Source organism: Myotis lucifugus, unplaced genomic scaffold (assembly GCF_000147115.1).
Source record: "Myotis lucifugus unplaced genomic scaffold, Myoluc2.0 scaffold_7, whole genome shotgun sequence".
NCBI classification, from domain to species: Eukaryota; Metazoa; Chordata; class Mammalia; order Chiroptera; family Vespertilionidae; genus Myotis; species Myotis lucifugus.
The window spans coordinates 9,799,665-9,821,796 of NW_005871055.1; the positions used below are offsets into that span (position 1 = coordinate 9,799,665).

At 40.6% G+C, this 22,132-nt stretch overlaps 1 protein-coding gene across 6 annotated transcripts in view; it reads left to right on the plus strand.

Annotated features, from left to right (window-relative positions):
- Positions 1-4,239: 4,239 nt before the first annotated feature.
- Positions 4,240-22,132, plus strand: part of RNASEH2B (ribonuclease H2 subunit B) — a 71,040-nt gene continuing 53,147 nt past the window's right edge. For 5 of the 6 annotated variants that reach the window (XR_002827568.1, XM_023748713.1, XM_023748717.1 and 2 more), the window contains exons 1-4: positions 4,240-4,311; positions 7,616-7,723; positions 9,932-10,008; positions 12,800-12,914. Coding sequence is in view for 5 of the 6 variants with exons in the window: in XM_023748713.1 (XP_023604481.1) it covers positions 4,266-4,311; positions 7,616-7,723; positions 9,932-10,008; positions 12,800-12,914 (346 nt within the window). In the remaining variant the exon portion in view is untranslated. Of the gene's footprint in view, positions 4,312-7,615; positions 7,724-9,931; positions 10,009-12,799; positions 12,915-17,171; positions 17,415-22,132 lie in introns of those variants that run through there. The other variant, XM_023748724.1, reaches the window with a different exon arrangement.

Genomic DNA, 22,132 nt, shown 5'->3' on the forward strand with positions numbered 1-22,132 from the left:
TATTATTATTTTTGTTGGAGATTTAAATAATAATAAAATTCTATTTATTTACCCCTGCAGTCACCATTACCAGTGTTCCTTTGTTTAGATTCATATTTTCATCTGGTGCCATATTTCTTCTTACAAAAGGTCTTCCCTTAACATTCTTTGTAGTGTGGGTCTGTTGATGATTATTTCTTTCAGTTCTTATATGTCTGAAAAAGTCTATCACCTTCATTTTTCAAGGGTATTTTCTCTGGGTTCATCATGTTTTCTTTTAGTACTTTGAAGATGTTTTTCTTTTGTCTTCTGGCTTGCATTGTTTCCAATAAGAAATTTACTGTCATTGTTAGCCTTATGCTTCAGTACATAAAGTCATTTTTTCCTCTCTGCTTTTAAGATTTCCTCTTTATTACTACTTTTGAACTATTGATTCTTTGGTTTATTAAACTTCTTGGATGTGTGGGCTTACTTATAGCTTTCATTACGTTTGAAAATATTCAACCATACTTTCTTCAAATATTTTTTCTGTCTCCATCCCTGTCTTTTAGAAACTCCAATTACATATACATTGTTAGAATGCTTGAAGTGTCCCACAGTTCACTGATACTCTTTTTTTTTTTTTTACTTTATAAATGTTTTCATTTTAGATAGTTTCTATTGCTATGTCTTCAAGTTCATTAATCTTCTGCCATTAATCCTATCTCAACTTGCTTCTTTTGACTATGGCTCTACTTAACTTTTTGTATTTAATGTTATCTTTTCATTCTAACATCTGTGTTTAATATCAATATCCATTTCTCAGTCGTTGATTTCTCTATTTTTCCCATTTTAGGCCATATTTTGCTGCTTCTTTGAATGCCTAGTAATATTTGATTAGATGCCAGACATTGTGAATTTTACTTTTTTGGCTGATGAATATTTTTGTATTCCTATAAATAATCTTGAGCTTTGTTCTGGGACACAGCGAAGGTCCTTTGAAACAGTTTGATTCTTTAGGTCTTACTTTTATAATCAGTTCAGTGGAACCAGAGCAGCTTTTAGTCTATAGTTATTTGTTCCATATTACTGAGGCAAGACCCTTTTGAAGACTTTACCCAATGCTCTCTGAATTATGAGGTTTTCCAGTCTGTCTGGGAATAGGCCCAATTCAAGGCCCTGAGTGAATGTGAGGTACTACTCCATCTAATCAGTTCAGCTGTTTTTTCTCCCAGCCCTCAAGTGGTTATATGCAATGCACTGATCACCCTTTGCAGACCTCTGGGGTTTTCTTTCTTTGTAGCTCTTTCCTTTCCTGTAGATGACCTGTGAACTCTAACCGTGGTATCTCCAGAACTCTCAGCTTCCTCTGTTCAGCTCAGGGAGTCCACCAGGCTTCACCTGGGTTCTCCTATTCTGCTCCATGGCCTGGAAACTCTCTCAAGACAGTAAGCTTGGACAATCACAGGGCTCGCCTTATTTGTTTCCCATCCCTCAGAGACCACCATCCTGCATGGCTCAATGTCCATCTTCTTGAAAGTAGTTGTTTTGTATATTTTGTCTTTATTTTGGTGTTGTTGCATCAGGTTGGAGGAGGGTTCCTATTATTTCACTTGATTGTAAGTAGGAATCTCTAAATTTGGGTGTTGTTTTTTTTTTTAAGAAATATATTTAATGTCACTATTATTTTCAGAAAAAATGTTCTATTTTAACTATTGGGTAAGCCAATTTCTAAACATGCTTGCTTTATATAAGTTTATGAAGATCTGAACAGGGTGAAGGGAATGGGCCATAGAATAAAAGTGACTATAAGTTGCCTTCCTTACCCAAAGCTTTCTGATTTGCTCTTTGGTAGGTAGTTCTGTTCCCTTAATCGTCAGAGGTCTCTGGTTTCTTTTGGAGAGAGATTTTTTAAATTAGCTCTATGAATATGCCCTTCAAAATGTGTAGAGGCTGTTAAAAATAAAGTTGTCATGGTCTTTATGTTTTAAACTAGAGGCCCAGTGCATGAAATTTGTGCGGGGGGTGTCCCTCAGCCCAGCCTGCACCCTCTCCAATCTGGGACCCCTTGGGGATGTCCGACTGCCGGTTTAGGCCCGATCCCACAAGGGTTTAGGCCTAAACCAGCAATCGGACATCCCTCTCACAATCTGGGACTGCTGGCTCCCAACCGCTCGCCTGCCTGCCTGCCTGATTGCCCCTGACCGCTTCTGCCTGCCAGCCTGATCACCCCCTAACCACTCTCCTGCCTGCCTGATCAACGCCTAACTGCTCCCCTGCCAGCCGTATTGATGCCTAACTGCTCCCCTGCTGGCCCGGATGCCCCCAGCTGCCCTCCCCTGCCAGCCCGGATGCCCTCAACTGCCCTCCCCTGCCAGCCCAGTCGCCCCCAACTGCCCTCCCCTGCCGGCCCGGTCGCCCTCAACTGCCCTCCCCTACCGGCCCGGTCGCCCTCAACTGCCCTCCCCTGCTGGCCTGGTTGCCCCTAACTGCCCTCCCCTGCTGGCCTGATTCCCCACAACTGTCCTCCCCTGCTGGCCATCTTGTGGATGTGGGTACTGCCATCTTTGAGGGCATGGCAGTCAATTAGCATATTCCCTCCTTATTGTCTGTGGATGCTGCCATCTTTGAGGGTGGCGTAGTCAACTAGCATATTCCCTCCTTATTGGCTGTAGGCACTGCCATCTTTGAGGGCAGGGCAGTCAACTAGCATATTCCCTCTTTATTGGCTATGGGCGCTGCCATCTTTGCCATGGCGTGAGGGTCAATTAGCATATTCCCTCTTTATTAGATAGGACTATATGATTAAAACTTTGACAGTGAAACATTATAGAGGAAACATAATGAGGGGACTTGCCTCCCAAGATATTAAAATGTATTTTAAAGCTATGATAATTAAAATGTTGAAGTACTACTGTTAATATAGAAACAAATTAATGGATCAAAATAGAATATACATTGACAGACTTATAAATGTGTTTTAAACATTTAGCATAAAGGAATTATTTTAATGGTGGGTCATTCAGTAGATGGTGTTGGTATAATTGGATAACTCATTGAAAAAAAAATTAGATTTGGATCTCCTTCCCATATCTTACCAGTATACCCAGATATGTTCCAGATATGTTAAAGAAAGAAAATATAATCTTGAGATCAAGAAGGCCTTTCTAAGTATGACATAAACAGAATTCCTATTCTTACTGTATAAAGACTCCTCATAAAGTAGTAGAAGAAAGATGAATACCCCCAAAAGAAAAGTGGGCAAAGGACAAGGTTAGGTAATCACAATTAGGGGCAAAAAATATAAATGTTCAGGAAATATTTATTTTTAAAATGTTTTATTTCATAATGATAATTAAAATAATAATTATCATAACTATATTATGTGTTTATGTTTGAATATGTTAAGAGCTTTCAGCAGATTAGTTTAATTTAATCCATTCAAAGGCAAGTCTATATGTTATCATTTTATTAATGTGACAATTGAGACAGGACATGAAGAACCTTGCCCAAAGCAACAAAGTTAGCAAGTGGTTGAGTCAAGGTTATAACTCAGGCCATCTGACTTAGAGTCCTGTTCTTCATCACTTCTCAAAGAAATAAATTAAAATGACCTAAAACCCCACTGCACTTCTCAGAGAAATTGTTAATTTGCTCAAGATCACACAGCTCCTAAACAATAGAATCCTATCTATTAAAGATGGAATATGCTAATTGACCCTCATGCCATCGCAAAGATGGTGGCGCCCACAGCCAATAAGGAGGGAATATGCTAATTGATTGCCACGCCCAGTCCCCTCAGACCCACTTGGGCGGCAGGCGCGCGGCAATGCCGGGCCTGCTCCCAGGTGGGCCCAGCCGCTCTGCGCCACTGCCTCCAGAGTCCCCCAGTCCCCTCAGTCCCTGAGCCACCCAGGGCCGGCCTGAGGTGCAGACAAGCCTCAGATGGTGGCTGCCCAGCCACCCAGGGCCACCCGAGGCTCAGGTAACCAGGGCCGGCCGAGGCTTGCGCTGCTGGCAGTGACAGCAGCAGAAGTGTGATGGGGTGTCGCCTTCCCCTGATCGCCGGGTCACCTCCCGCCCCTGAGGGCTCCCGACTGTGAGAGGGGGCAGCCCCCCCCCCCCACTCCAGTGCATGAATTTTCATGTACTGGGCCTCTAGTTGAGTTATAAATAATAGAAAGAAAAATGATGTAAATAGAAGAAACAAAATCAGGGTGAAGTAAATTAGATGAACAAAAAGCAAATATCTTATTTAACAAGCTCACCATTTCTTTTCAGAATATTTAAAAGATGCTTCCAAGAAGATGAAAAGTGGGCTTATGTTTGTAAAACTGGTTAACCCATGTTCAGGTAAGCTCCCTTTCCCTCCCCTCCATTAATAGTAACTTGAATGTTTTTCTTTTTAACATTGTATGTACTTATTTGCCTTTGTATTTTGTTCTAACTCAGCGGTTCTCAACCTGTGGGTCCCGACCCCTTTGGCGATCGAACGACCCTTTCACAGGGGTCGCCTAAGACCATCCTGCATATCAGATATTTACAATACGATTCATAACAGTAGCAATATTACAGTTATGAAGTAGCAACGAAAATAATTTTATGGTTGGGTCACAACGTGAGGAACTGTATTTAAAGGGCCAGAAGTTTGAGAACCACTGTCTAACTGAATAGCTTTTCAATGTAAAATGGCATTACCTCGTGACCAAAGTAAGCTATTGACATTACTAGTCTTCTCCAGATGATTCACTGGACCTAAACATTTTTTATTTATCCTTATAATTTTAATCCATAGACCTGTTTATCAGAAATGATGGCAAAACATGGTAGCATATTTGATTTCTCTCTGAGCTTTTCTTAGAGTAGTTAGGCTCCTATACAGTAAAATATATAGGGGTTAGAAAAAGGCTTTTACCTGAAATGCCAAGATTATAGTGGTTTCATTTTTAGCTGTACTTTCTTTATTTTGTTCTGACCAGAAAATAGTACTTTTTTTTTTTTTCCTGTCAAGGGTTGATTTTTTTGTAGCAAAACAATTATATATTATAGAGATACATATTTTATCAGAAGTAATTTTATTTTAACTTTATATTCAGTGTATTTTCTGTTTTATCTTCTAATCTTTAGGCAAAAATATTAAACTATATAATAGATATGTAGTAAAATTTACCATATTTTTTATCTCTATATGGAATTGTTTTTCCATTAACGTATTTTATAAGATTTACGTTAAAAGGTTATTGTTAATTTTATGTTTGAGTAGATGCCTGATACTTAGTAAATTAGAGGATTCTCCTAGTGACTATAATACTGAATATAAAAGTAAAAGAAACGGGAAACCAGTGGGTAGTACTTTGCTGTTTTTATTGTTGTTGGAAAAATATAAGATAGAAGCAACAAGAGAGGAAAACATTTCTGGCTTCCTCCAGTTTTCTTTTCTTCTCAAAATGAAATTGAATATAACTTTTCCTCTCTATTATGCATAAGTTGAGGTGAGAAACAATTTTTTCAAGAGAAGTTTTAGGTAGTAGCAAAAGTTCTAAAGCATTTAACAAAAGTAAAGATTCAAAAATTTCAGGCTTCTTGTAAAATTTCTTTGTTATCTAAATGTCCATAGACAACAGAAGTTTGAACCTATGTTTGTATTTGTTGCATTGACTAGGGAAAAAATAAAGGCTATGACTTGTTGAGCATTTATTTTGTGCTAAGTACTGTACTGTTTTAAGAGCTTCGCATTTATTACCTTTTTAATCCTTATAAAAAACCCTGTGAGGTAGGCTCACTGTTGCTCCCATTTAACCGATATGGAAACAGCAGTGCAGAAAGGTTTATATAACTTCACCAAGGGCACAGGCCCAGCATGTGATAGAGATAGATTCAAAGTCCTTGATTTCTTTGTGTTTAGAAAAAAAAATTCATGCATTTAAAGGGCCTCTGCCTTTCTCACACAGAGCTGGCCTTCAGGGCCGGCAGGCTCAGTCCCTCTCTTGGTCCCTGTGTGTGGTAAGGCACACGCTGCCCTGGAGTCTGGGACCAGTGTGTCAGCTCAGTTCATCTGCTGAACCATTAGATTTGGGTAGTTTGAGAATGGGTTTTCCTTCCTGGTCCGATGGAGGATTCAGTAAGAGGCTGTTTAACAGTTTAAGATAAATAGTTTGCCTTTTATTATTTACTAGAGGCCCAGTGCATGAAATTCTTGCACTCGGGGGGAGGTCCCTCAGCCTGGCCTGTGCCCTGTCACAGTCCGAGAGCCCTCAGGGGGAGCGGGCCTAAGCCAGCAATCGGACATTCTTAGCGCTGTTGCACTCGCCAGCTGTGAGCCGGCTTCTGGCTGAGTGGCACTTTACCTGTGGGAGCACACTGACCACCAGGGGGCAGCTCCTGTGTTGAGCATCTGCCCTCTGGTGGTAAGTGCATGTCATAGTGACCAGTCGTTCTGCCATTTGGTTGATTTGCATATTAGCCTTTTATTATATAGGATTGGTTTAAGTTCAGTGAGGATTATAAGGCTGGAAAACAAGCATCCACACTAATAAAAGAGAAACATGGTAATTAGCGTACGACCGCTACCCTTTTCATTGGCTAATCAGTGAGTATATGCAAATTAACTGTCAGCCAAGATGGCGGCCGGCAGCCATGCACTGAAGCTAGCAGGGAGGCTCACTTGCTCCAGTGACTGAGGATTCCAACGTTCCCCGCCTAACTTGCCGGCCTCTCAGCTGCAACTCTAAGCAACTATGTACTATGTTGCAAATAAGAAGCTAAACAAAACCCCAGAAACCGGCTTTCATTCAGCCTGGATTCATCCAGCCAGACCACAACATTGTATCAATGTTTTCAGCAGCGAGGCCTCAGAGCTAAAGCTGGCCTAGAATTAGAAAAACAAACAAACAGAAAACAAGGAGCGGTTGGGAGCTTCAGTTACTCCGCTTTCAGGAAAACAGCCCCTTAAGCCCCTCCACCCAGCCTGGGCAAGCCCCCCCAGTTGGGGCCCCCCCCCCTGGTTCCAGGACCCCCTTCCAGGGCAAACCAACCCAGCCCCACCCCATGCCCCCAGACCCCTTTTTCTTATAATAAAAAGGGTAATTTTCCCCCTGGCCCCAGGATCAGCGGAGCAGCGAGGCTCCCGGCACCGGGATCAGCGTGACAGGGGGCAGCGCCAAATCCCCTGATCAGCCTGCTATGTGTGTGACAGGGGGCAGTGCCCCAACCCCCCCAATCGGCCCTACCCTGAGCGTGACTGAGGGTGGCATCACAACTTCCCGATCCGCCCTGCTCTGTGCATGACGGGGCGGTGCCCCAACTCCCAATTGGCCCTGCTCTGAGCCCGACTAGGGGCTGCACTTTGGGATTGGGCCTGCCCTCTGCCATCCAGGAGCAGGCCTAAGCCAGCAGGTCGTTATCTCCTGAGGGGTCCCAGACTGCGAGAGGGCACAGGCCAGTCTGGGGTACCCCCTTTCCCCCCCAGTGCACAAATATAAGGCTGGAAAACAAGCATTTGTATATAATAGTGTAAGCTTTCCTTGGAGTCAGTTTGTATAGAATATATGTCTATGTATGTTTATGTTTATATTAGGAACATTCCTCAAAACAATTGGGTAGTCTTTTGATTTTTTTTGTGTGAAAACGTGCAAATAAAAAACATTTGTCTTAACAGGGGAAGGAGCCCTTTACTTATTCAATATGTGTCTACAACAGCTGTTTGAAATAAAAGTTTTCAAGGAAAAACACCATTCTTGGTTTATAAATCAATCAGTTCAATCAGGTAAGTGACTAGTGTATATATTTTCCTTAACTAAACAATATACTTCAGCTTTTTTATCATTCACAGGCAAACAAGTCTGTCCTCCTGTTTTAGAGTCTGGTCAATGGTTGTTTTCTTCCTTGGCACCAGAGCAGGGTTTAATCAAGGAGAAAGGAAAGATAATTTGAGCAAGTTATATTAATACCTATGTATCTTAAATGATAGGTAGTTTTTACCCAACGGATTTAAAACACTAACATCTTTTCAGAAGGTAGGTGACCTTTGTACCATGGAGTGCACATTGTCTTGACCAGAAACTCTTTGCTCTTCTCTTAGCCACATTTGTGGCTTTTCAAGTTTTTAACATCTTCTTTCCTTGAAAATGGATACTGATATAGCTTCTAAAATAGAATAGAATCTAACAAAGTTTTTTTTAATGCTTTATTATATAAATTACTACTGCCACCTCTCCCCCCAAACACACACACACCCAACACCAAAGTTATATATTTTTTTAATGTTCCTTTAATTTGGAGTAGTATTGACTCAGAGGGAAAAAGGATACCACATGTTTTTTTGATGGTTCTGAGAGGGAGGATGTGGAGTGGTGTGGGGAGTCATGGGATAGTTGAGGCACTTTGCATTCCCTGCCTGTTCTCTCATCGTTCCAGAGAGTGCTGCTTTCTGTTGACTGTGTATGTGGCTACGTCTTGCTAAGGTAGAAAGGTCACTTTGCCTTTCTTCTAAGACATTCCAAAAAAGGGTTTCATGCTGCTGATAAATTTCAAATACCTATGGTTATGAGAAGAATTAAAGTGGTTTTTAGTTGCCAAAATGCAGTGGTAGTCTGTGTATAGTCTGGTAGTTGGAATATAGGTATTCCCTTCTGTTGTTGCTTCTGTGCTATTCATTTGGTAGTATATGAGAGTTCTAATTTCTAATGTAATACGTATATTTGCAGTTGGTTCTAGCTAGATAGACACAGTAATATCCAGGTAAAACTGGAAAATATTGCTCATCTCCCCTAGACTGAGTTGTTAACCTGTTTGTTTGTTTGTTTGTTTGTTTAGTAGTTTTAGGTTCACAGCAAAAGTACCTGCTTTTTTCATTATTGTCTTCTTTATAAATTTAACCTTAAAGAGCTGTTTTTAAGAATAGTCACCAGGATATTGTTTTAGATCTAGAAACCTACTCATAAAATGAACTTAGAGAACCCGATGGGTTGTTTTTATAAACTTTTACTTTAAAAAAATAGTCAACTAATATCATAATATGAAATTACTTCTTTAATTTTTTCTTACTATGAAATGGATTCATATATATAATTGAGGGTTAGAATTTCTTGTCTGTATAGTTAGATTGCTCTGTTAGAGAATAAAAGTAAGTACCTGTATTTCCTAAAACCAAAATAATAAGTAAGGAGATAATGAATTGTTTATTATTCCATTTGATGAAATTCCTCTTCTGATTCATGTCTGTGGAAGAGGAAGTTGGGGAATCTTGGAGAGGAGTGTGATAGAGGAAAGACAAGCAACGAGTAATTATGCTAGTTTGTGTGATTTGCCTTTTTCTTTCAGCTTGGAGAGCACCATTAATCTTACTGGAGTTTCCAGTTTCTGGTGTGCAATCTTGTTAGATTCCTGCCCTCTTACCTTTTTTTGCGGGGGGGGGGGGGGGGGGTGAAGGGATGGGGTAGTGTCTGGGGTGTGTTACAACCTTCTGAGCTCTGAGTTCTGAGCTCTGAGTCATTAGCAATGCAGAGCAGTGAGCCGAAGCTCTGTATAGAGAGAATATTGCTTTCCCATGGCTTTATCCTCAGAAGCACAGGAAATTACAGTTTACTGCAGCTTTACTGCAGCTTTACATAGGTTTCCTATGTTTGCATGGTTCATATTCTATTCATATTTCCCCCAACCCTTGCTTTTTGGGGGCAGTGGAGAGGACCTCTGTTAAAAGTTATTTTGAAAGAGAAATGGAAAGTTAAAGATTGATTTCAGTGTCTTGGTCTCATCTACACACAGAAATTTGAAGGTCTTTAGAGTAAAATTTTATGGACCACATTCTACCTTTTGAGAGACACATAGAATCTTGGGCCTGTGTAAGAAGAGCTTCTATATTTAGAATTTCACATACAGTTTTCAATAAATCGTTTCCACTTTAGGATAAAGGTGAAATGACTAAATTGTCTTTTCAGACATTAATTTCCTTTGTTCTCTTTTTAATCTATAGGAGGTCTTCTCCATTTTGTCACACCCATGGACCCTCTATTTCTGCTCCTCCACTACCTTATAAAGGCTGATAAAGAGGTAAGTTTCCTAGTTTGAGAAAATAACAGTGAGGAAACAGAATAGATTTTTTTTTTTGCTTGATCTCCTCTCTCTCCTAATGATCAAAATGTAGATTCCTCACAATCAGATTTAGATAGGTTGATATAGAACATGTGTATCACGTGTGCTGGTATGGATTAGCAAGACCTGAGAACTACTACCTCAATCTTGGACTAGTATACCTGGGATTTCTGAGCACTGCCTGACCCTCTAATGCTGTCTATGTGCCTTACTTGTTTGGTACAACCTAGCAATGGAAGATTTTATTAAGTACTCAGTAGTTTTTAAACATAGTACAAATGTTAAGAAATTGATCTCAAGTCTTAAGAGAAGAAAGAAGATAATAGCTTTTTTCATTTTCTTATTTGTGAGAGACCGCGAATTAAGTAAACTGGGGCATGTCTAGTAAAAAACCTCGTTAATGGGGAAACTCTAGTTGAGACTTAATTCAGATTTACCTTAAAATTTACCTTGAGACAGAGTTTATTAATAGTAATAATTTCAGCCATAGGTTCTGAAACATTTCGATCTACGATACCTTTACACTCCTGAAAATTATTAAGGATACCAAAGAGCTTTTTGTTCCTGTGGGTTTTATCTATTAATATTTAAAAAATTAGAAATTAAAACTGAGAAATTTAAAAAATAATGTTATTAATTTATTTTTAAATAAAAATAACAAGCCCGGTACATGTTAACATAAATAACACGTTTTCAATGAAACAAACAAAATTTCAGTTTCAATAAAATTCAGTGACGAGCGTGGCATTATTTTACATTTTTGCAAGTCTCTTTGATGTGTGGCTTAATAGAAGACAACTGGATTCTCATATCTGCTTCTGCATTCTGTTACATTCTTTTGGTGGAAGTATATGATGAATATGCAGCCTTTCACAGATATGTAGTCAGAAAAGGGACAAATAGTATAATAGCCTTTTCAGATAATTGTGGCTGTTCTTCTTTGGCACTCTTCTAGAAATCAACAAGGCATAATTTCTTAAAAGTCAGTTGCAGTGTGGAATCTGAAACCTTGTCAGTAACTCTCCATGCTCTGTTACATGAAAAGCTATTGGTCTGTCTTGCACTAAGAATGGATCTTTTACTCATGTGTAACTTTGGAAAGTATTGTTTCACTGAAGTATGCTGATTTTCCAAATGTTGACACATCTCATTACACACACGCACACATAAACCTTTGTTGATAGCATCACTGATTTTATCAGAAAACTTAGGTATTGGGAAGCTGTCATAATGGCAGATACAAATTTTCTACAATTCTAATTTTTGCTTTTAGTTAACATTTTATCATTGGCTACAAGTTCTGTCAGTCTTTCCCTTGAAGTGACAGGTTCACTTCATTTATGTTCTACCAAATATCCAAATCTGAATCACCATAGTTGGTAGCGGGTTTTTTTTGTTGTTGTTTTTTTCAGGTAAAAATGGTATCCACGAAAAAAGCAGCTAGTTCAGCTTGCAACAGTCCTGCACCTTCACTGGCAGCCTTAGCATTTTAGCAAAACTTTACTTTCATCACACCAAGTATTTAAAAGATTTGCACTTGAGTCAAGATTTAAATAAAAGCTTCTACTTTTTATCAAGCATGTCCTTAAGTGAAACTGGCCAGTTTTTAACTGCTTGTGTATGGCAGTGAAGAATTTAGTGGTTACCAGGATAGTTTGTTCTCACCACCCTAACCAATGGATGCTGAGGAGCCAGCAGTTTTACCCACCTTTGCATTGGAATCTTCAGTGCAAATGTCAACACGGTGGAAACACAGATAGCATCGTAGCAATATTATGAAAATAGCTTTGAGCTTATGTGTCCTCTGAAAGGATACTGGGGACTCCCAGGGTTCTACCAACCCTCAATTTGAAAGTCTTCGAACAATTTTAAGGAATAAGTGTTATTTAAACTGCTTAGAAGAATCTGTTGTGTTTTTTTTCACTCTAATGTTTGCATATAGTTTAAATGCTTATGGCTTTCATTATAAACTATCTTTCTTTTCTCAAATACTAAAAATGCCTTTTAAAGTAACCAATGAGGTGTTTAGGTATTTCCTTCCCTACATTTTAGACATGATCTTTTTTTATTTTAGTAAAAAAACAATATTGGTACGCACTTTTAAAATGTTGACTTATTCTTTTTTAATCATAAGATTTATTTTAGCATCAGAAGAAATACTTTTTTATTCTAGCTATCCCAAAGCAAGTATTCAAAGCAAGTTACTTATTACATTTCCTTTCTATGTATATACTAGAGGCCCAGTGCACGAATTCATGCATGGGTGGGGTCCCTCGGCCTGGCAGGCATCAGGGCTGTCTCACCCAGTCCCAATCGGGGCTGATTGAGGCCGGCTGGCTGTCTGGGGGAAGGGACCGTGGGAGGTAGGTTGGCTGTGGGAGTGCACTGTCCACCAGGGGGCAGCTTCTGCATTGAGTGTCTACCCCCTGGTGGTCAGTGTGCGTCATAGCAACCGGTCATTCAGTTGACCGGTCATAACGGTCACTTAGGCTTTTAGTATATATATAGACTAGAGGCCCAGTGCACAAAATTTGTGAATGGGGGAAGGGTCCCCTCAGCCCAACCTGCACCCTGTCCAATCCAGGACCCCTTGGGGGATGTCTGACTTCTGGTTTAGGCCCGATCCCCGAAATTGACTTTGAACTTAGTTTAAAAGTCCAGTTATGAGGTAATGTATCTTTTTTTTTTTAATGTATGGATTTTTTGACTGGTGTGCTTGCATTCTTACTGACTAAAGTCTTTTTTTCAGGGAAAGTTTCAGCCTCTAGATCAAGTTGTGGTGGATGATATGTTTCCGAATTGCATCCTGTTGCTGAAACTTCCTGAACTTGAGAAGTTACTTCAACATGTGACAGAGGGAAAAGGTAGTATATATAGCCTTTGAAATCAGGCTGATGGCTACTGGAAAGGCGGGCGCCTGTCTGAGAATGGAGCTGTGTGAAGGCCCACTGAGTGTAATGCTTATTCTGTGTGGGTCATAGGGGAAACTGTCATTCAGATTTTGCTCCCAGTTGTTAACATTCCAACCAGCAAAATGTGGTGGCTTGTCTCTTACAGGGCCAGGATTCGCAAGGCTTGGCCTTTGGTCTCAGTTCTTTGAATTAGTTTGTGACTTTAACTGCTTTATTACTCAGCTTTCTAATTTGTAAAATGACATAGAATCTATACTTTTATTGATTCAAGAAGCATTTATTGAGCATCTACTAAGAAACATACATTGAGCACTGGTGTTAGGCTCTGGCAATACTTACTTATAAATAAGACATTATTCTTTCTCTCATTTAGCTTTGAGTTTGATAGCAGCAAATGATGAGTAAGGCAAACAATAGGGACTAATGGAAGTGAACTCTGGGGTGTCTGGGGATGTACAGGACAGGTTTAAAACCCGGCCTGGTTTGGGTGGGAATGCAGGTCAGTGAGTACTGTGTTTTTCTCCTTGGAAGGAATGACCTCTAAATGGAGTCCTGAAGGATACCCATCAGAGTAGCAGCAAAAAAGAGGCATGGGTGTATGGAAAATGTGTCACAATCAAGAAATTCCAAGGAGTTCAGTGTGGCCAAAATATAGGATGTCAGGGACGGATTTAGTAAGGAAGAAATGGGGTGGAATATTGGTCAAGGGTTCAGATGGTGAAGGGCATTATATTTGTCTGGACTTTACCTAATGGTACTGGAGTGTCAGCAAAAATTTAAGCAGAAAGTACAATAATGTGGAGTATATTGGAGAAGCTGAGGCCAGATTTCACAGAGGCCAGTGCAGTGATCCAAAGCAGAGGGATGATTGTAGCCTGACTTTACGAGATGGAACTAGAGATAATCAGCAATTTGGAGGGAGAACCAACTTTCATTTGGTAATTGGATGGTAATCAAGGAGAAGGAGGAGGCAAGGATGACTTCTGGTTTTGTCTCTTGACCAGCAGGTTGTGTAGTGGTAGCATCCTGGAGACAGGAAACATGGTGGGAGGAGCAGGCTGGGGGTAATGAAGAGATGAATTTTAGATATTATTCACTGGAATTTTGAAAGGAAGAAGTGAGGCAGTGTGTGTGCATGTGTTTTGAACAGTTAGAAGTACTATACAAATTTAGCATCAGTGCCCCAAGTAGTTTCAGGGTTAATGTGGAAACCATACAGGGACCACAACAGGCTGATAAGTTGTGGTTGTTTGTGGTCACAGACAGTTTGGCCAACTATGATAGTTCTGGGACCAAGAAAGTGGTGATTCCCAGAAGTGTAAGCTTACAGTGGGAAAGGGGAGAACCTCATTGATTGCATCTTACATTTGAGGGGTCTACTAAATTCACACTTGGCCAGACCTAACGTTCCATTTTGTATCTGAGGGATGTGTGGTGCCAAGGCTTTATCAAAGCAGTCCATTAAACACATTCCCTGATGCTGAGTTTGGCAGGAGATAGCAGTCTTTTTCTGGTGACAAATGTGTAGCTCATAACCATTTCTGAAAGCTAAAGTAATGAGGAATAATTACAATTCATTTTAATTTTGTTAACACAGTTGAAAATACAATTAACTCTTATTATCCAAAATTCTTGTGTTAGCTGTATATGAACAGCTAAATCCAAACCCAGAAACCCAGATTCAGAAAGAGTGTTAATGCACTGGCATTTGTTAGCTTACAGACTCTGTTTCAAAGCAAGAGCTTCTGCCTTTCTCATTCCTTCTTGCACACCAAATCCTTGGCCTCTTATTGAATCATTATCTGAATTTTGTGTCCTAATGTCTTTCACTTCTCAACATTGCCTGGGTTTGGAAGTTGTGCTGTACTGGAAGTGCATACGCTATGTTTACCTTGTTTGACTGGCTCTAAATAATCAGTTGTACACTTCAAAATACTGTGTGTCTTCTTTTGGAGCTTCATGCTGTCCTTGAATATAGAACTCACATAAAGAAAAATACTGTACATATTTGTGTTTTGGGTCAAGGGTTGAAGCAAGTAATGTGGAATTATGTATATTATGATGAAGATGCCTTTCTGAGTATGAGGCATGAAAGATATTTCTTTTTTTTCTTGTTTTGATTTTGTTCTTAAACCTTCTATTATTTTAAGATTTGCAGACTGTAGTTCATTAGGGAAAGAATTTGATTATGGAGAAAACTGCCAAGACTTCTAGAGAATTGTATGCATCTTTTATTGTCTGAACTACTTTGTGCTTTGCCGTGCTGTCATTAAAAAAGAAAGAAAAATTTGAGACTTAGAGTTTTTAGAAATCTGGTATATATAAAGGTTGATAATATATTTGCTTTGAAAATGAAAGTACATAAGCAGCTGAAGCAATTTTTTAATTAAAAATTTTAAAGGTACAGAAAAACTCAGAGGAAAACACTATAAATATTATTTGTACTAACCTCAATAATAATAAAAAGTTAATATTTTGTTATATTTGCTTCATATCTCTTGAGTAATCTGATCTCAGGATCTGATGTCATGCAAGGAAAATTAAAAATGTATATGCTATATGGTTTTGAACAAATCATTCAAACTTTTCAGCATCCTTTATCTGTCACATGAAGAGTTTGAATGGTTGAGAGTATCCTCTGTATTCTGTCACATTATAATTAGTATTCTGCAAAGTTGTTCTAAATCATAAAATAAAACTTTCACTCTCTTAACTTCATAGTGTTGAGATTTATGAATGACCAACATCTGAACATTATTTAAGTATTGCATTTTACTGTATTTAGTGTCTGCCATGAACAGATGCTTCATGACTTAAATAATATAAGTAAATGGATGCCCGGAGAGTGTTAGGTATAGATAGTAAATGCTCAATAAATGTTAGTACTATTAAGGCTTCTAAATTAGAAATTTTTAATTCTTTGCTGATGTTTAAGTACTGGGTACACAGTAGGTGACCAATACACATTTGATGGTCCATTTATTATTATATATTCAAACTAGAGGCCCGGTGCACAGAATTGTGCACTGGTGGGGTCTCTTGGCCTGGCCTGCGCCCTCTCCCAATCCGGGACCCCTTGGGGGATGTTGGACTGCCGGTTTCGGCCTGGTCCCTGCAGTTGGACATCCCCTGAGGGTCCTGGATTAGAGAGGGTGCAGGCCAGGCTGAGGGCTTCCCTCCCCCCCTCCCACCCCCGCACGAATTTCATGCACTGGGCCTCTAATATGTATATAAGATCTTTGGTTAATCTCTTCCCGCCCTCCCCGCTCCCCCTTCTCTCTGAGATTCATCAGTCTGTTCCATGTTTCCATGCCTGTGCATTGAACATCTTCCCCCTGGTGGTCAGTGCGCATCATAGCTAATGGTCGAACGGTCGCTTAGGCTTTTTTATATATAAATGGTTTAAATAGGAGAGTGAGGATAATCCTATGTAATAAAAGTCTAATATGCAAATTGTCCCCTCGCCTGGGAGTTCGACCGGGAGTGCGACCACTCACCATGACGTGTGCTGACTACCAGGGGGCAACGCAGAACATGGTGGGCGTTGGCGATGCGGCGCTGGCAGCAGGCGGCAGTGGAGGTGCTGCCGGCCCCGATAGGCCCTGATGAGAGTGGGACCACGGTGGGATGATGGGGCAGGTGAGTGGGCGGCTCCAGGCCAAGGCGGGTGCAAGCAGGCCGATCGCCCCACTGATCGCCCTACAGACGGCAACCAGTGGCAGGGGCGGGGAGCGGGGCTGCCGCCCAGCTCCCAGGCGCTGAGGGAGCCGGGCAGGGGCCCAATAACACAGGCGGAGAGGGGTGCGCTGGGGCTCTGGGGGCCCAGGTGCTGCCCAGGGCCCAGAGGTCAGCTGGGACCTGCCTTTCCATGCCAGACGCTCACACTTTGATTGCCGGTCAGGCCTAGGGACCGCACCCGTGCACAGATTTCATGCACTGGGCCTCTAGTCAGATAATAAAAATATCTTCCATATATTAAGAAATTATTCTATACCATATCTATACTTATTGATTTATATATATTATTTAATCCTTACAGTAATCTCCTTTCATTGTTTTTATAACCTGCATTTTTACAAATGAGGAAACTGAGGCTCACAGGGTGTAAGTGAGTTGACTAACATCATAGAACTTGAAGTGATAGAATTGAGATTTGAATTCACGTCTGTATGACAGTAACTCTTTCCCTTTTTTCTTTATTTTTTAAAGGTATCTCCTTATATGCATTTATTTGGCATCAGGTCATCAACTTCTTTACAAACACAGAAAAGCAAAATCACAGCAGATTGTCCAGATTAGGTTCATTTGTATGTGAAAATAGCATTTTTTTCTTTAATTTATTTATCATTCATTCATTTAACAAATATTCTCTGAAAGCTTATCCTATGGCAGGGACTATGCTAGGAGCTTAAAATATATCAGTGAATAAATTCCTTCATCTTTGTCCTTGGAGAACTTACCTGCTAGTGAATTCTTTATTTCTGCTCCCCAACCTTTCTTCTTACAACTGTGTTAACACTTCCATAATGCTCTGTTGGAATGCTTAGGTATTGTCATATATAAAAATAGAAACTTTTTAAAAATCTCGTATCACCTCTTAATTTCCCTTTGTGAGGCAAAAAGAGAGGGAGAGGAGAGGAGACAGAACTTTAATGGAGTAAGGAAAGGCATTTTTTCTAATCCCAGCAATGAGCTTTCTGTGCTCAAGGCACTGTATTAGCCTGTTTTAGTGATTGCCTTGGGTGCTGGCTGCTTATTTGATTTGGGGTGATTGTCCACTTATAAGTTGTTTGGTTCCATTCTTTGTATTTTATTGCTAGGATTTTTAAATAAGAAACAAAGAAGACTGCCTAAGAGTAATGGGCAGGTAATGTCCATGACAAGGAGCAAAGATAAAGAGGAAAGCTGCTGTTTTTTAACTTCCATCCTCTCCACAGGCACGGTGCAGATAGAGTAAAAGCTCAAATACTCAAATTACCTAGCCAGCTATTTTGATATTGAACTCCAGATGCTGTCTTAAAAGACTATGTCATTAAAGATCTGGTTACATCTTCTAGTTTTATGAAAACCTTCCTCCCTTGCCTTCTCCTTGCCAAATAAACCCTGCCACGGTTGTTTGTATCCTGAATGATGATGGCGGTGACCTTAGTTAGCACCGCCAGTTTTATTAGTGAAGGAAATTATGTGTTTCTGTTTGCTAGCTCTGAGGCTCAGCACATTTCTTGCCAAAGAAGCTCACAGTCATGGAGAGATGACAGGGGAAAGGACTAATAAAGGGTTATGAACTTCGTCTTGAGTGTAACACTGTTTCATACTGCAAGCAAAAGCTACACTGCGCTGTCCAGTGTGATTAACAGGAAGTCAGGAAAACTTACCTGATTAAAATGTCCCGAGTACAGTTGCCAAGTTTCTTTCCCCAGGAGGCAGGGAAAAAAGAGACCATATGAGTTTCTCAGTGGTAGGAAACATTGAGAAAGTAGATGTAAAAATGTGCTCTAGGCAGTTTGTTCTACAATCTATCAGGAAAATTCAAGTTTGTGAACAGATTACCCAGTTGCTGAACATGTTATTTAAAAGTGAGCTCACTTTTATTCTATCTTTATTTTGTAAGCCCAATCTTTCAAGAAGTTTTGAAACCAGTTTTATAGGTACCAGACACATTAGGGAAAGAAACCTTTCCAACATATGTGCATATTATCTAATCACTAACTCTCTTAAGTATGAAATTTAGGACATGAAAAGACGTGGTATTTTTCATAATTATGGGTAATCTGTGGCCTTCATGAGTATTTTAAACCTTATAAAAATTTGTGAATTTTAAAGGTAAGCATAGTAATGAAATATTATTAACTTTGAGTGGTGGGTACACTGTGTAATATACAGATCTTGTAACATAAAAATCCACAGCTGAAATATACATGATCCTATTAACCAATGTCACCTCAATAGATTTAATAAAAACACTGAAAAAAAAGATAGATAAATAAATAAAAGCAAGGATATGTAAAATAAATGAATGACTAAACAAACAAACAAAGGTGAGCTGTAGTTTTTGACTTGGTCCTTATGTAGCATTATAGATATTCAAGCTTGATATTTATTTATGTATGTATGTATTTATAAAATCTTTATTGTTGAGAGTATTACAGATGCCCTTCATTTTCCTCCATTGCCCCCCTCTACCCAGTTCTGCCCCACCCCAGGCCTTCATCACCCTATTTTTTTAAAATATATTTTATTGATTTTTACAGAGAAGAAGGGAGAGGGATAGAGAGTTAGAAACATCGATGAGAGAGAAACATCGATCAGCTGCCTCCTGCACACTCCCTACTGGGAATGTGCCCGCAACCAAGGTACATGCCCTTGACCAGAATCGAACCTGGGACCTTTTAGTCCGTAGGCCAATGCTCTATCCATTGAGCCAAACCGGTTAGGGCTTCATCACCCTATTGTTTGTATCCATAGGTAATACATATCTATACTAATAAAACAGAAAGATGCAAATTGACCATACCTTTGCAACGCCCACCAGCCAATCAGGAGTGAGTATACACATTAACCCAACAAAGATGGCAGGTTAATTTGCATACACAGGCACCGAGAGGCCAGGGGCGGGGCGGGGCGCTTGCGTCGTCACCATGGCGATGATGCAGGCGTTCCGCACCGCCCCAGCTGCTCCATGCCCCTGGGCAGCGTGGGAAGGCGGAAAGGCGGCTCTGGCCGGAGTGAAGGCGGTGCCAGCAGCCAGGGGAAGGAAGGCCCATTCTTGCAGGAATCTTCGTGCATCGGGCCTCTAGTATACATATAAGATCTTTGGTTAATCTCTTCCCACCCCACCCCTCCCTTCTTCCCTCTGTGATTGGTCAGTTTGTTCCATGTTTCCATACCTCTGGTTCTATTTTATTCATCAGTTTATTTTGTTCATTAGATTCCTTGTTTATTTTGATTTATAGATTCAATTGTTGATAGATATGTAATTATTGCCATTTTATTGTTCATCTTTTTGGTGGTGATGAACTCCTTTAGCTTTCTTTTGTCTGTGAAGCTCTTTATCTGACCTTCAATTCTACATAACAGCTTTGCTGGGTAGAGTAATATTGGTTGTAGGCCCTTGCTTTTCATCACTTAGAATATTTCTTGCCACTCCCTTTTGGCCTGCAAAGTTTCTGTGGAGAAATCAGCTGACAGTCGTATGGGTGCTCCCTTGTAGGTAACTAATTGCTTTTGTCTTGCTGCTTTTAAGATTCTCTCTTTGTCTTTAACCTTTGGCATTTTAATTATGATGTGCCTTGGTGTGGCCTTCTTTGGATTCTCTTATTTGGAACTCACTGCGCTTTCTGGACTTGTAAGTCTATTTCTTTCACCAGGTAGGGGAAGTTTTTTGTCATTATTTCTTCAAATAGATTTTCAATATCTTTCTCTCTTCCCTTTCTGACACCCCAGTGATGCAAATATTGGTATACTTGAGGTTGTCCCAGAGGCTCCTTACACTATCTTCATATTTTTGGATTCTTTTTTCTTTTTGCTGTTTTGATTGGGTGTTTTTGCTTCCTCATATTCCAAATTGCTGATTTGATTCTCAGCCTCCTGTACTCTACTGTTAATTCCTGTAAATGATTCTTCATTTCAGTTAGTATATCCTTCATTTCTGACTGGTCCTTTTTCATGTCTTTGATGTTCTCACTAATTTCCTTGAAACTCATTTAAACCCTTGAGCATCTTTATAACCATTGTTTTGAACTCTGTATCTAGTAGTTTGCTTGCATTTCATTTAGTTCTTTCTTGAGATTTCTTCTGTTCTTTCATTTGTGACAAGTTTGTCTCCACATTTTTGATGCCTGTAAACATCTATGTATTAGGTAGAGCTGCTATGTCTCCCAGACTTGGTAGAGTGGTCTTGTGTAATATGTATCCTATAGGGCCCAGGGGCTCAGCTTCCCTAGCCACCTGAGCTGGGCACTCTAGATGTGTCCTTGTGTGAATTGTGTGCACTGTCTTATTGTAGTTGAGCCTTGATTGCTGTTGGTGTCACTGGGAGGAATTGATCCTCAGGCCAACTGGCTGTGAGGAGCATCTGTGACTACAATGGAAGAGCTGCTGTGCAGGAGACATCCTATGGAATAAGACTTGATTCAGTGGGGCTTTGGTGCTCACTGAGTCTGCCACTTAAGTGTGTTGCTCATGGATGTGTAGAGATGTAATCTGGCATGGTCTGAAGCTGTCCACAGGCTCTGGGGACCTCCTGGAGGTGCAAAGTCAGCCACTGTCTCTGCCCTGCCTATGGCCATCTGTCATCAGCTGCAGAGGGATCTGAAGATAATCTTACTTGTGTTGGGCTTAGAAGTGCCCAGGAGAGGCCAAGCTGTGAAGCAAGGTTGACTGCTGCTAGTACCGAACCTGGGGCCTCTCATTGAGAGGTATGGGACATGCTGTCACCAGTTGTTGCTTGTTTAAGAGAGTTTAGAAAAGTCTGAAGCCGGAGCCAAGACAAGCTGGAAAAGCTGCTGCAAATAGCTTGGGTGGGGCTGTGAATTGGGTGGGGCGGGGTCTCAGGGAATTACCAGGGCAGAGCCAACAGTGTGACTCAGGTTGATAGAGACTCAGATATGTCACCTGCCAGTTGGCTCTGTAATGGGGGATGTCTCAGCATAGGAATAATGATCCCTGCAAGCACCTCTGTCTGGGAGAAAGCTGCCCCTGAATTCTTGTTCTGATGCCAGACAATCCAGTTCCTCCCTGTATGTACCTGGATCTCCCCAAGCCACTGCCCAGCGATAGAGCTCAGAGGGAGCCAGTCCAAGTTCATGCACCAGCCCTTTAAGAGGAATTGTTGGGACTCCGGCAGCCTCTGTGTCACTCAGCCCCAATGCCCACTGGAAGTTATGGGGGCTTTTCTCTCTTCCCAACACTGGAACCCTGTGCTGGGACCCCTTGCTCCTCACAGAAGGCTTCTGCGGCCAAGATATCCCTCCTAATTAAAAACCCGCCATATGTGGGTGTTGGACCAGCCCATTCCTCGCCTCTGCCCCTCCTACCAGTCTCAGTGTGCTTTCTTCTTTACTTCTCTAGTTGCAGGGCTTCCATTCAGCCAGATTTCAGATGGTTCTGAATGACAGTTGTTCTGTATTTTAGTTGTAATTTTGATGTGGCTGTGGGAGGTGGCAAGTACT